Source organism: Centroberyx gerrardi, chromosome 1, assembly GCF_048128805.1.
Source record: "Centroberyx gerrardi isolate f3 chromosome 1, fCenGer3.hap1.cur.20231027, whole genome shotgun sequence".
In the NCBI taxonomy this organism is placed as follows: Eukaryota; Metazoa; Chordata; class Actinopteri; order Beryciformes; family Berycidae; genus Centroberyx; species Centroberyx gerrardi.
This window is the reverse complement of record NC_135997.1, coordinates 3601033-3615301: the sequence shown is the minus strand read 5'-3', so window position 1 is coordinate 3615301 and position 14269 is coordinate 3601033. Positions and strand designations below refer to the sequence as shown.

At 42.9% G+C, this 14269-nt stretch overlaps 1 protein-coding gene across 1 annotated transcript; it reads left to right on the top strand.

Moving 5' to 3' along the window:
- The first annotated feature begins 5681 nt into the window (after window positions 1-5681).
- On the top strand, window positions 5682-13970 carry nqo1 (NAD(P)H dehydrogenase, quinone 1). The gene is made up of 6 exons (XM_071921167.2): window positions 5682-5839; window positions 9994-10161; window positions 11183-11313; window positions 11888-12001; window positions 12457-12558; window positions 13244-13970. Exons 1-6 carry the CDS (start codon window positions 5836-5838, stop codon window positions 13583-13585), a joined length of 861 nt encoding a protein of 286 aa, XP_071777268.1. The 5' UTR covers window positions 5682-5835; the 3' UTR covers window positions 13586-13970.
- The last annotated feature ends 299 nt before the right edge of the window (window positions 13971-14269 follow it).

Genomic DNA, 14269 nt, shown 5'->3' with positions numbered 1-14269 from the left:
CCCCCTCAAGACAGACGTCTAAAAAATATAAAATATAAAATATATTAAATATATATAAAATATTAAGAGACTGTAGCTTAAAAAGATAATGTAGGTTTCCTTGCTGCCTTGAAATTGCAAGTTGGCTATAGTGAACAGTTAGCTTCATTAGTTATTCTAATGTAATATAACTCACTGAGTGAACTTCAGACAGTCAGTTCAATCAGATCCAAATCCAATAACTGATTACGTAACTGTATTCCAGTGTTTATTCTTTCACTAAAGATTAATGTTGTGTAACGTGTCACAAAATTATGATAGTATTTTGTTTACACCGCTTGGTTTTCACTAATGTGAGCACAAGAGATGAACAGTGTTGGGGAAAGTTATACTTTTACTAGTTACTTTACTGAGTTAGTCTTCATTAAAAGTAACTAATTGGAGTACTTTCAAGTTACCCACTTAAAAACATGCCTTTAAAATCTATCTTCTGGTGATGTCATCACTCATCTTATATACAAATCATCACTGAGTTCACAATCTACTGTTACCTAAAGAAAACATCAAGGCAGCTTTCATGTATTTGGGTTCCACTGATACACAGTAAGCTGATAAAATCACAGAGGCTTCAGCTGATCATGTCTGAACTCAGAATAAACAGCAGATGGCGCTCACAACACATTGGCATACACAACGTACATATATACTGTACACACATACAGACATACATACGTACATACATACTATACATACATACATAGATACATACATACATACATACATTTACAGTTGAGTTGAGTTGAGATCAGTTCAGTTCAGTTCAGTTCAGTTCAGTTGGACTGGTTTTAGTTTGCTCTGGATTTCACATGAAACACTTTAATTTTCAGAAAATAAGACCTGCCTATTTTACCCCCCCCTCTCTCTTTCTCTCTCTCTCTCTCTCTCTCTCTCTCTCTATCTATCTATCTATCTGTCTATCTATTTATCTATCTATCTCTCGCAGACTCTATTGGGATGATAATATGGTATAGTGAGAATTATACGTAAGTATAAATCAAAATCCAAGACATCCAGTATATTTAGGTACGCCTGTCTTGTAGCCTCTCTCACTCTCTCTCTCTCTCTCACACACACACACACACATACACACACACACACACACAGTCTCTTTCTCCCTCTCACACACTGTTGTGAGAAAGCTATTACATCTCACATTTCAAGTTGCATTCTGCAATCCTTATCCAACTTTTAGGAATCAGGTTGCCTATAAGAATTAATATTTTAATAAACCATAATGTTTCCCGTGTTCAGAACGTAACACAATGTTTCTCTAAATTATAAGTTGAACATGTTTTCTATGAGTTGCAATACAATATATACATGTTTACTTTTCTGTGGGTAAAGAGTTATTTGGACCGTGACTGATGAGAACCAGAGCAGTTTTCACTTTGACGAAATGATAATGATGCTGGAGGCCAATAATGAGATTCAGTAACGTGTCTGATGACCTGCTGCAGTCTAGATTATCAGATGGACACATGAACAACAAAACTGTCACTTCCTCGCCTGACAACCGAGCTGCATCAGCTGGGTAAAGGCAGAAAGGAAGAAGAAACTCAGCCACTCTCAGACGTCGATGGATGTTCTAAAAAACATCTTTATTGGTTATAAAATTGAGACCTTTGCACAGCTACAGTATTCCTATCTTTGTGCAGGTGCTGGTGGGAGACAATGAGGTCAAAGCCTTGGCCAAAGTTTACAGTAACACCAAAGCCTCAATACATTTTAACTAGCAATGCAACAGCACAGACTGCGGGAGTTTATCGGAAAATTGGTACATGAAAGTCAACAGACCGAGGAAGCTTCCTGCATCAGGGTCACCAGCACACCGAGGATCCCAGAAGCACCAGCTTTGCATGTTGTCAGGTGAAAACCTCATGTCTCCAAAATGTCAGCTTTTCAGGAACTAACAAAAAAAATGAATGAATGAATGAATGAATGAATGTGTTTTATTTTCGTGTCATACCATCTAAACACATCCCATGTGGGATTACATGACACACAATTACGACAACATATAAAACAGACTTCCAGGTCACTTAGCAGAATAGTGTAAACTGAGACAGCTGATATAATACAACGCAACTACTTATACAACATATGTTTTCTGAGTGTTCATGCTTTATCCAAATAGTCCACAAAAGCAAATGTTTCCTTCTCACACATTTTTTTCATGAATCAATAAATAATCAATATCTTCTGTTGATCTTATCAAACAAACCATTTCTGTCATCATGATACAAGGGACAATATAAAACAAAATGCATTTCAAATCCAATTTCATTTAACCAACATAAATGACAAACCCCATCCTGTTCATCAGTGCCAGTTTCCAAATGCAATATTCTGAACCTGATGTGGACACAGAAGGATCTTTTCCTCTTGGGCAGATTAGATTTCACATAGTTTTCAGTGCTGAACTCATTTTTAATCAGATTTTTAATGTTGTGAGTTTTGGTTTACTCCATATCTCCATATGCAAGTATGCATACTATCTCTGCTATCGTCAATAGTTGTGCATTTAGCAGTCTTTGTGCTACAGAGTTAAATGGTGACCCTGGCACCGCCGGTGTGTGTGTGTGTGTGTGTGTGGGTGTGTGTGTGTGTGGGGGGGGGTAACCTGTTTGCCCTGGGCCCCTGGCAGGTTAATCCGGCCATGTCTCGCTGCTGAGGCTCAGTCAGGTGATGAGTGGGTGACAGAAGTGTCCAGGTGACATTCCTGTCGTCTAGTTGCATTCCAGCCGGCACTGCCGACACGTCGCGCGCTGACAACTGACGACTGAGGGCTGAAGGCTGAGGGCTGAAGACTGAGGATTGAAGACTGAGGGCTGAGGGCTGAGGGCTGAAGACTGAGGGCTGAAGACTGAAGACTGAGGGCTGAGGGCTGAAGACTGAGGGCTGAGGGCTGAAGACTGAGGGCTGAAGGCAGAAGACTGAGGGCTGAAGGCTGAAGACTGAGGGCTGAAGACTGAGGGCTGAAGGCTGAAGACTGAGGGCTGAGGGCTGAAGACTGAGGGCTGAAGACTGAGGGCTGAAGACTGAGGGCTGAAGGCTGAAGACTGAGGGCTGAGGGCTGAAGACTGAGGGCTGAAGGCTGAAGACTGAGGGCTGAAGGCTGAAGACTGAGGGCTGAGGGCTGAAGACTGAGGGCTGAAGACTGAGGGCTGAAGGCTGAAGACTGAGGGCTGAAGACTGAAGACTGAGGGCTGAGGGCTGAAGACTGAAGACTGAGGGCTGAAGGCTGAAGACTGAGGGCTGAAGACTGAGGGCTGAAGACTGAGGGCTGAAGACTGAGGGCTGAAGACTGAAGACTGAGGGCTGAGGGCTGAAGACTGAAGACTGAGGGCTGAAGACTGAAGACTGAGGGCTGAAGACTGAGGGCTGAAGACTGAGGGCTGAAGACTGAGGGCTGAAGGCTGAAGACTGAGGGCTGAAGGCTGAAGACTGAGGGCTGAAGACTGAGGGCTGAAGACTGAGGGCTGAAGGCTGAAGACTGAGGGCTGAAGACTGAGGGCTGAAGACTGAGGGCTGAAGACTGAGGGCTGAAGGCTGAGGGCTGAAGGCTGAAGACTGAGGGCTGAAGACTGAGGGCTGAAGACTGAGGGCTGAAGGCTGAGGGCTGAAGGCTGAAGACTGAGGGCTGAAGACTGAGGGCTGAAGACTGAGGGCTGGAGACTGAGGGCTGAAGACTGAGGGCTGAAGACTGAGGGCTGAAGGCTGAGGGCTGAAGGCTGAAGACTGAGGGCTGAAGACTGAGGGCTGAAGACTGAGGGCTGAAGGCTGAAGACTGAGGGCTGAAGACTGAGGGCTGGAGACTGAGGGCTGAAGACTGAGGGCTGAAGACTGAGGGCTGAAGACTGAGGGCTGAAGGCTGAAGACTGAGGGCTGAAGACTGAGGGCTGGAGACTGAGGGCTGAAGACTGAGGGCTGAGGGCTGAAGACTGAGGGCTGAAGACTGAAGACTGAGGGCTGAAGACTGAGGGCTGGAGACTGAGGGCTGAAGACTGAGGGCTGAGGGCTGAAGACTGAGGGCTGAGGGCTGAAGACTGAAGACTGAGGGCTGAAGACTGAGGGCTGAAGACTGAGGGCTGAGGGCTGAAGGCTGAGGGCTGAAGACTGAGGGCTGAAGGCTGAGGGCTGAAGACTGAGGGCTGAAGACTGAGGGCTGAAGACTGAGGGCTGAAGACTGAGGGCTGAGGGCTGAAGGCTGAAGGCTGAGGGCTGAAGACTGAAGGCGTGTCCGATCTGCCGCAGTCCGATCCGCCACAGGATAACTCTGCCTCAGGCTCGCCGTGCCTGAGCCTCACCCAGGCCTGATTTGATCATGTGGTTTTTATCATGATGGAAAGCAAAGATAAAACAAACAATTTCATTTATTTGGAAGCCATGTTAAACAAATGACATCAAGGGCAAAGGTTTAATTTTAACTTCACACTCTGGATCAAAATCACACTGACATAGCCTACTATAGGATAGCAGTAACTGAAATGCAACTCCATTTCCCTCACTTCACAAAAAGACTGAAACAAAAGATATACATTTACAGAGAAACGTCCGCAGGTATGAGAGAGAGTGAAAAGAATTACAGTAAGATGTTAAACTGAAACCCTGATCTGAATGGCAGACAAATATGAGACATGATGTCACTTCTAATTAGCTTTTAATCGACCAGGAGAAGGGATTCACACTTGAAACTGGAAGGGGAGTTTGAATATATAAATATTTGAACTTGTTTGAACTTGAACTGCTGAGTTCAGCATCAGGACCTGAAGACCCTCTCAACATAATTCAGAAACCATATTAGACTCTCAACAAATATATTACCACTGCTATTATGGCACAATGAGAAGTCACAATCACTTACTGTTACAGAGATACACCATGTACCATGATGCTAAACTAATCTAAATAAACTAGACCCCCTTCAAAACGAGATGATTCATCTCAAGGGGTTTATCCTTTCAATAAATTTAAATATAGGCTATATATGCATTTCAGGCCGAAATTATGTGGGGGGTTAGGGTGTGTGTGTGTGTGTGTGTGTGTGTGTGTGTCTGAGGTCTGCGCTCTCCGAGTGCCCTTCTAGTTCCTTCTGTTTTTATTGATCTATTAATCTTTTACTTCTCTTGATTGTGATGCACTTTGTAACTTTGTTTTGAGAAGTGCTACATACATGAAGATATTATATTAGGCTATTCCCTATGTGCACGGTTTGGTGAACTCTGGCATCACACTGACAAAATAATAATATCAGTCATCATCGCTCCATGTGGCAGCTATAAACGGGTTTGGAAGAAATTGGTGTCAAACGATATTAAACTCCGGGACTCCGCCATAGCTCATGGTTTAGTAAAGTGACGCCTCCTCCTTCATGTTCGCTCTAACGAGGCGAAATAAAGCCGGATTAAGTTTATTAAGCCACATGACCCGCGAGATAATCCCTTGAAAGTGACCCAAACATTCTTTTCCAGTCCAAATGAAACCAATCTTATCCCGCAGCCTGACTGACTCACACTTTTTTTTCTCCTCCTCCCTTTCAAAACACGACTAAACCGGTCCTACGGTTTGACACCAGACTCTTTTTTTCTCCTCCTGACTGGAGTGTTGATCCTTGAGCCAATGGTTTAACACATTTGCTCCATCTGAGTTCAGATCTAAATATGTTTCTCACGCAAAACCAGGCGCAAGGTGTATAAGAGCTGCGGGACCGACAGGGACTTTGGGTGTTTGGCGCAGACTGACCGAACACACACACACACTCACACACACTCACACACACTGACACTCACACACACTATGGGTAAGTCTCCTGTTTTACTACCTTCATTTCCTTTGAATATGTTGCTCTGCTGCTGTTCTGGTTTTTCTAGAAGAGGAATTGGCTGCATGCTAAACCGTGTTTTGGACTTTGATAAATTTTTCATTCATAACTTTACACAGCTGGAAAATGAACCACAGGCTGCATAATGATCTGTTCCCAAATCTAGGAAATACAGCCAACTGAAGATTTTATTTGGGAAAAACTCATATTTTTAAGCTTTAAGTATATTTTATTCTTTATGTTTTCATTTTACCCTCAGGACGATAACAAACTGCATAATCAGCCATGGTTTGTTCATTACTATAGGGTAATAAATTTGTGAAATCTCCAGATGGGCAGGCTGACAAAACTAGGTGCTGTTTCTCAAAGTTATAACATGGTTAAGTGCTATTTAATTGAAATTATCTTATCTGACATTAGCCTATATACTGTATAAATTACAGGCAAATTTACATGATAGCACAAAAAGTGAGAGAAGTGGGGGTTTATGTGAACATCTGAGTATTCAAATGTGACAAATTGCACCAAAATCTGACTTTTATCTATATCCAGCAGACAGGATTTTATTGAGAAAAGATAATACACCTCTACGCATAAAAATGTCAGAATAATGAGAGAAAAACAAAACATCTGAGTATGCAAACGTGACAAATAGCACCGAAATCTGAATTATATCTAGCCTACATCTAGGAGACATGACTCATCAGAATAATGAGACAAAAAGAGTTTGTTGAGTTTAGTTGCTGCTCTCCCGTGACTCTTAACACACATAATGTACAGTAGAGCTGCTGAGTGCATCGCTTCATCACACAAAATAAACCTATTGTGTTACTGCCGCTGCCTTGGAGTCAAACAGTGTTTTCTCCTCGTCTCTTTTGCCTCGGGGGAACATTCAGATCATATTTTCTCCTCCAGCGTGGAGGAAACACGTGTTAGTTCAAAAGGTTGTGATGAGGGATTAGCAGACAGAAGACGGCGGCTCATAGAAAGCGACGGCTACACCTTTTATTTCAGGAATCTGGGTTTTATCCAGTTAATAGTGCGGTTGTGTTTCAGGCCGCTGTAAACGTCATGACAAACAGGTCGACCTCGGTGTAGAGCGACAGCTTTGAAACAATAAACTGCTGTTGACGCCCAGTCGCCTTGTTAGACATGCTGTCCGGCTCTTTGAAAGTTACCATTTGATATTCAGTGAGGTATCAAGTGCAGCAGCAGGTTTACAGCGTGTCAGGAAGGGACTCTGTTGTTCCCTCTGCTTTCACAGTCTGCTGCTCAGTCAGATTTTAAAAGATAATACTGGTGTTTGTGCCAACGGTCCAGCTTCCTCTCTGGTTCTGCACACAGTCAGCATAGTTGTAGATATCAGCGCTCGTTTTCCTCCCTTCAGAAGAAGCCATTTGCTGCCATTCAGTCTTGTCCAGTATGAAAAACAACTTCCACAGAGCGAGAGAATCCATCACAGGAAACATGAAGCCAAACTTTCTGTTTTCTCCGTATTTCATTGAGCTGAGTTGAGGAAGAAATGGAAGTCTCAGGAAATAATCCCTCAAAAACATGTCACCTCTAAAACTTTATTGTCACATTCATGTCTTTTTATTTAGGAGCGTCTTTGTTAGCCGGGACAGCAGTTAATTTCAAGCTAGGTTTGACACCGTAAAGTTTGGATTTTAACAAGTATTGAATTTGGGAAAAATGCGCTTTTGGAAAAATTACAAAAAATGAGTAGATGTTAAAGAATCTAATTACATACAGCATTGAGGGAAATGTAAAAAAAAAAAAAGACCTACAAGGGATCTTTTGTCCCTACTGCAATTAACTTAATCAACAAACTGCACTAATCTATCCCCGTCTCTCACTGATGTGATGTGATTTGTTTTTATTGATGTGATGTACATGGATGTGATGAGATGTGATGTGATGGTGAGACCAAAATCTTGCCTTGGTGGGACAATAAAGTTGTATTGTATTGCATTGTATTGTATTCTATTGTATTCTATTGTATTCTATTGTATTCTATTCTTCTATTCTTTAAAAGTGAGAGGTTGTCCTGCCCATGTGGAGTGGCTCTGTTGTCAGATTTAGACAGACAGGTTGTCTATCAATTCACTTCAATTTCATTGGCATGACAAAATGTACACATTTGTATTGCCAAAGCATATTACATGTGTATAACAATATGAACAATGTGAACAGTGTGAAACAAGTAAAATAAAAACATTACACTATTACTACTGTTACTACAATTGTAACATCAATTATATACAAATGTAAAAGGACAAAAAAAAAAAAAAACAATAAAAAAACTCATTCTGGGACTGGTTTAAAGTGTGAGTGTGTGTGTGTGTGTGTGTGTGTGTGTGTGTGTGTGTGTGGGTGGGTGGACGGGGTGCTCACTCGCTGTCCCTCAGATTGTGGCATGTCACAATATATTTAGCTGCTGTGTTGCAGCTTGTCTTCTCCTCTCCCAGTAGGATGGCTAGTTTGCTGATGTCAGGGAGGCTTCTGAAATTTGGGTGGATCTGTTCGATTTTTGGGTAATAGTAATTTCTAATTTGGTTATATTTAGGACAGGTGACGATGAAGTGCAGCTCTGTCTCCACCTCTCCCATGTCGCAGTGTGAGCACAGCCTCTCTTCTGCCGGCAGCCATGTTTGTCTGTGTCGGCCTTTTTCCACGGCCAGGCCGTGCTCACTGAGTCTGTACTTTGTCAAGGTGGTTCTCAGTTTGGTCTCAGTCACTGTGTGCAGATATTCTGCCACAGTGTACTGTCTTTTTAGGGGCAGATAGCATTGCATTTTATTTTGGTTTTTAGTTTGTGTGTCCCAATAAGTAATATAATTTAGTTTTTGTTGAGTTATAATTTGGTGGATTCTGATGTTCTGGTCCTGAGGCTGTGAAAGTGTTAGTGTGTGTTAGTGAACTGAGCGTCAGGACCAGCTGAGTGAGGGGACTGGTTCTGGTTTTGCTCAACTCTTGGTACTGCAGGGCTTTGTAATGGTATGAGTGGGGGTCACTGTTTTTCAAATGTTGCCAGAATTTGATTGCCCTTTTTTGTATTCTGATCAGTAATGGATATTGGCCTAATTCTGCCCTGCATGCATTGTTTGTTGTTTTCCTCTGGACATGTAAGAGGTTCTTACAGAACTCCGCATGCAGGGTCTCAATTGGATGTTTGTCCCAGTTGCTAAATTCTTGATTTGTGATTGGACCCCACACTTCACTGCCATAAAGGGCAATTGGTTCGATTACTGATTGAAATATTTTCAGCCAGATTCTAATTGGAATGTCTACAAAAATGTGTCGTTTTATGGCATAGAAAGCCCTGCGTGCTTTTTCTTTCAGTTCATTCACTGCAAGGTTAAAATTTCCTGTGTTGCAGATTTTTAGACCTAAATAATTATAGTTCTGGGAATGTTCAATGTGGTTTCCTCCTAACGTAAATGTATATTTTTTTCCCTGAGATCTGGATCTTTTTTGAAAAATCATAATTTTGGTCTTTTTCATGTTTACTGCCAGGGCCCAGGTCTGGCAGTACTGCTCTAGCAGGTCCAGGTTCTGCTGTAAGCCCTGTTCAGTAGGGGACAGCAGAACCAGGTCATCTGCATAGAGCAGGAGTTTAATCTCTGAGTCGTATAGAGTGAGGCCGGGTGCTGCCGATTGGTCGAGAGTTTTTGCCAATTCATTGATGTAAATGTTGAATAAAGTTGGACTCAGGCAGCATCCCTGCCTCACTCCACGCTCCTGAGAGAGGAAATTTGTTCTTTTATCGCCAATTTTTATGCCGCACTTATTTTCTGTGTACATTGATTTAATTATGTCATAGGTTTTACCCCCTACACCACTTTCAATAACTTTGTAAAACAATCCTTGGTGCCAAATAGAGTCAAAAGCTTTTCTGAAATCAATAAAGCATGCAAAAATTTTGTTTTTATTTTGGACTACATGTTTATCAATTAGGGTGTGCAGGGTGTAAATATGATCGGATGTGTGGTATTTTGGTAAAAATCCAATTTCTATCTCTGAAAAGCTGAATTTCTGATTCTGCTGAGATATCTTGGTTGTTTCAATACCATACTGTTCATGTGTGTGTGTGTGTGCGTGTGTGTGTGTGTGTGTGTGTGTGTGTGGGACAGCTCAGAAGACGGTGCTGATCGTGTACGCCCATCAGAGCCCGGGCTCGTTCAACGCGGCGGTGCGGGACGAGGCGGTGCAGGCGCTGCAGGAGCAGGGCTGCAGGGTCGTTGTGTCCGACCTGTACGCCATGAAGTTCAGAGCCAACGCCACGCGAGATGACATCATCGGTAACCTCTCTCTCTCTATCTCTCTCTCTCTCTCTCTCTCTCTCTCTCTCTCTCTCGAGCTCCCACTCTCTCTCTCTGTCTCTCTCTGCCTCACTCTGTCTCTCTGCTTCTCTCTCTCTCTCTCTTTCTGCCTCTCTGTCTCTCTCTCTCTTCCTCTCTCTCTGCCTCTCTCTGCTTCTCTCTCTCTTTCTGCCTCTCTCTCTGTCTCTCTCTCTCTTCCTCTCTCTCTGCCTCTCTCTGCTTCTCTCTCTCTTTCTGCCTCTCTCTGTCTCTCTGCCTCTCTCTGCTTCTCTCTCTTTCTGCCTCTCTCTCTCTCTCTCTCTCTCTCTGTCTCTCTCTCTCTCTCTTTGCCTCTCTCTGCTTCTCTCTCTCTCTGTCTCTATCTCTCTCTCTGTCTCTCTGCCTCTCTCTGCTTCTCTCTCTCTCTCTTTCTGCCTCTCTGTCTCTCTCTCTCTTCCTCTCTGCCTCTCTCTGCTTCTCTCTCTCTCTTTCTGCCTCTCTCTCTGTCTCTCTCTCTTCCTCTCTGCTTCTCTCTCTCTTTCTGCCTCTCTCTCTCTCTCTCTCTGTCTCTCTCTCTCTCTTTGCCTCTCTCTGCTTCTCTCTCTCTCTGTCTCTCTCTCTGCCTCTCTCTCTCTCTCTTTGCCTCTCTCTCTTTGCTTCTCTCTCTGCGCCTCTCTCTCTCTCTCACACACACACACACACACACACACACACACATTCAACTCAGTTTCAATTCACTCAATACAAAATATCTACTGTAACTGACATAATAATGATAAATCCTGCATTCTCAATAACTTCTTCATAAATTGTGTATGAGCACCTTTTTCTAGAAAAGTATTTCCAGATTTTGATTTGTGAAGAAAATCTAATGTAATCCCTGAATTGATTGAATTGAAGGTGAAAACTTATCCCTGACTCACACACTCACTCACACTCACACTCACACACACACACACACACACACACACACACACACAGCGTGGTGGAGTCTGACAGTGTGATGCTGTGTTGCGTCCAGGCGAGCTGAAGAACCCGGGGCTCTTCCAGTATGGAGACGAGACCATGTTCGCCTGGATGGAGGGCCGCCTCAGTGACGACATCGCAGCCGAGCAGCGCAAAGTCGAGGAGGCTGAGCTCATCATCTTCCAGGTCAGAGGTCAAACACATCTCTCCTTCGTCCCTGTCTGTCCCGTCAAGGGAAACTTAGCCAATGTGCGGACGGTCAACAAGCTTGTCGGCCGTGAAAAGCCAATCAGCCAATCAATTTCCGCGCTTCATTGTTTCTCTACCGATGTGATTCTGTTTCATGAAAAATAGTTCTGCCTGCCAAGTGCAAAATGGACCAGAAGATGATTACAGCCATTCAGAGATTCACAGTTCTCTGCAACTTGCATTTGAAAGGCTACAGGAATGAACGTTTCAAAAACAACGTTGTGCTTCCATAGATCCACAGTCCCTCCCCTGATTTCATTGTGGGGGACAGAAATAACAGTCCAAATGAATGGGGTAAATGACCATTCGTTAACACATTAGACCACTGACTACTCTAACACAATACGTTACAATTGATTACCTGCAATACTGGATGTAACTAATTGTAGCTTCCAAGTTATTAAACATATCCAGTCAATTTTTAGATCTCTAGAAAATTGACTTACTTGTGTGAGTTACGGTCGCCTCAGTCTTTTCTCTGTGTGATTTGTTGTTCCGTCTCTCTCTGCAGTTTCCCTTGTACTGGTTCAGCGTGCCTGCCATCATGAAGGGCTGGATGGACAGAGTGCTAGCACAAGGCTTCGCTTTCTCCCTGGAAAAGATATACAATAACGGTATATTCAAGGTCTGTGTCAGCTGGACAACTGCATCGCTTGACCCAGCTCAAAAGATTATAAGAATATGATGATTAATAATACAAAAAAAACGCAGATTGGTCTATTTCTCTGACTTTCAAGGTGTTGAAAATGAAAACCTGCTCTGACGTTGACCCAGATGTTTTGAATGAATGAATGTGGAAATACCTGACTCACCGTAGTCCAATAAAATACTTACATTTCAGACATGAATATCATTATTTAGGCAATTGGCCAATGCATGTTGGAACAAAACTATGACTTTTCACATCTACATTTTCATCATGTTTTAAAATCGTGTCACTCTACCTGTAACCTTCTCGAGTAGCAACAACATGCAATTCATTTCCACATTGATTAGCAGCTATGTGAGAGGAAATATTTTCTTGTTCCTGACGTTATATTATTTCTGTGTCTGTATTTCTGTGTTTATGTTTCCTTGAAGGATAAGAAAGCGATGCTGTCCTTCAGCACTGGAGCAACGCAGACTATGTTCCGCCCTGACGGCATCAACGGAGACATCAACATCACTCTGTGGCCTCTTCAGGTGAGAGACACAGAGACGAACTCTGTGGGTGTTAAAGTGTGATGTGGACAGTCTATTAAAGGAGAATACTGGTGTGTTTTTTTAAGTTAGTGCCAATGGTCCAGGTTCCTCTCTGGTGTCTGCACACAGTCAGTATAGTTGGAGATATCAGGCTCGTTTTCCTTCTTCCGAAGAATTTGCTGCTATTCATTCTTGTCCAGAATACTAACTTCCACAGAGGAGAGAATCAATCCCAGTAAACAGGAAGCCTTCATTTGGTTTGGTCAAACTTTCTGTTTCAAGTTGAGTGTTTTCATCTCAGCGCTGCGTTACGTTCTGCTTGCTGTCAGTCAGCTGACACCCACAGGACACCCCAATTGGAAGTCTCCTCCACATCCAGGTCTTTTTATTTAGGGCGTCTTTTTTGACCGGGTTTGATACTGTAAAGTTTACATTTTAAAACCTATGAAAAACAAGTAAATGTTAAAGTACAATCACATACGGCGTGGCCATGCATTGCAAAATGATCAGGGGAAATGTACAGTAGACATAGACAGAAGTAAATGGGCTGTAACTATAAATGACTCAGGTATTCTCCTTTAAGGACTTCAGAAGTGGTATAGAAATTCTCTCATCCACTTCATCTGTCTGGTTAGTGGTATTTATCATTCATCTCTCTTCTTTGTTTGTGTTTTGTTTCTTTCAGAACGGCATTCTCCACTTCTGTGGATTCCAGGTGCTCGCTCCTCAGATATTCTGGTGTCCGGCTCACTGTCCTCCTGTGGTGCGCACCGCCATGCTAGAAGGGTGGCGGGCCCGAGTGAAAGGACTGCTGGCCGAAAAGCCTTTGACCTTTGCCCCCTGTGAGCTTTTTGACCTCAGTTTTCAAGGTGGGTTCCTGCTTCACCCCGAGGTGCGGCAGGAGCGTGAGGCGCTGCCCTACGGCATCACCACGGGACACCACCTGGGGAAACCCCTGCCCCCCGACAACCAGCTGATAGCTCCGCCTGCAGAGGGAAACAGTGACAAGTCAGCCTCCGACGACTAGGACCTTCTCTTCACGTGTCTGTAATATCATGCATATATGTTAGAAAATCACTGTTAACACCAAAATATGTAATATTATATCTGCAAATTCTTAATTCTTGCCGCACACCAAGTCTCTAGAAAAATGTCCTTTATTTGACATGAGATAAAAGGTTTAGGAGACAAACGGCGTGTTTTGCTTCCTGCTTAGATCGCTCCTAAACTTTTTATCTCATGTAAAATAAAGGAACTTTTTTCTAGAGACTTGGTGTGCGGCAAAAATCAACACTTACCAGCACCCTAAAAAACTTTTTTTTTTCAGTAGTGCAGGAGTTTTTCATTTTTCAATGTAATATTATATGTTTTATTATATTTACACACGCTGAAATAAAACAATTCTGATAATTGTGACTTGTACTGTGGTTTATTCAGAGGGAAACTATGTCCTTTGCACATACACTGTCACACTCTATGCTAAAGACTATTTATGTTGTTCCTCTTCACAGTAATAGGATCAATAGGACAGAATATGAGAGCCAGGAAGGCAATCTGAGTTATGGACAAGGTGTCATCGTCAGCTGTGCGAATCCAGTACGAAAGTTTTAATGCAACCAGTAAAACAACAAAGTCATAGTTAGCTGAATTGAATGTCTCCTAACATTATATTAATCTATTTTCCTTTAATTTTTACGATAAAACTCCCTAC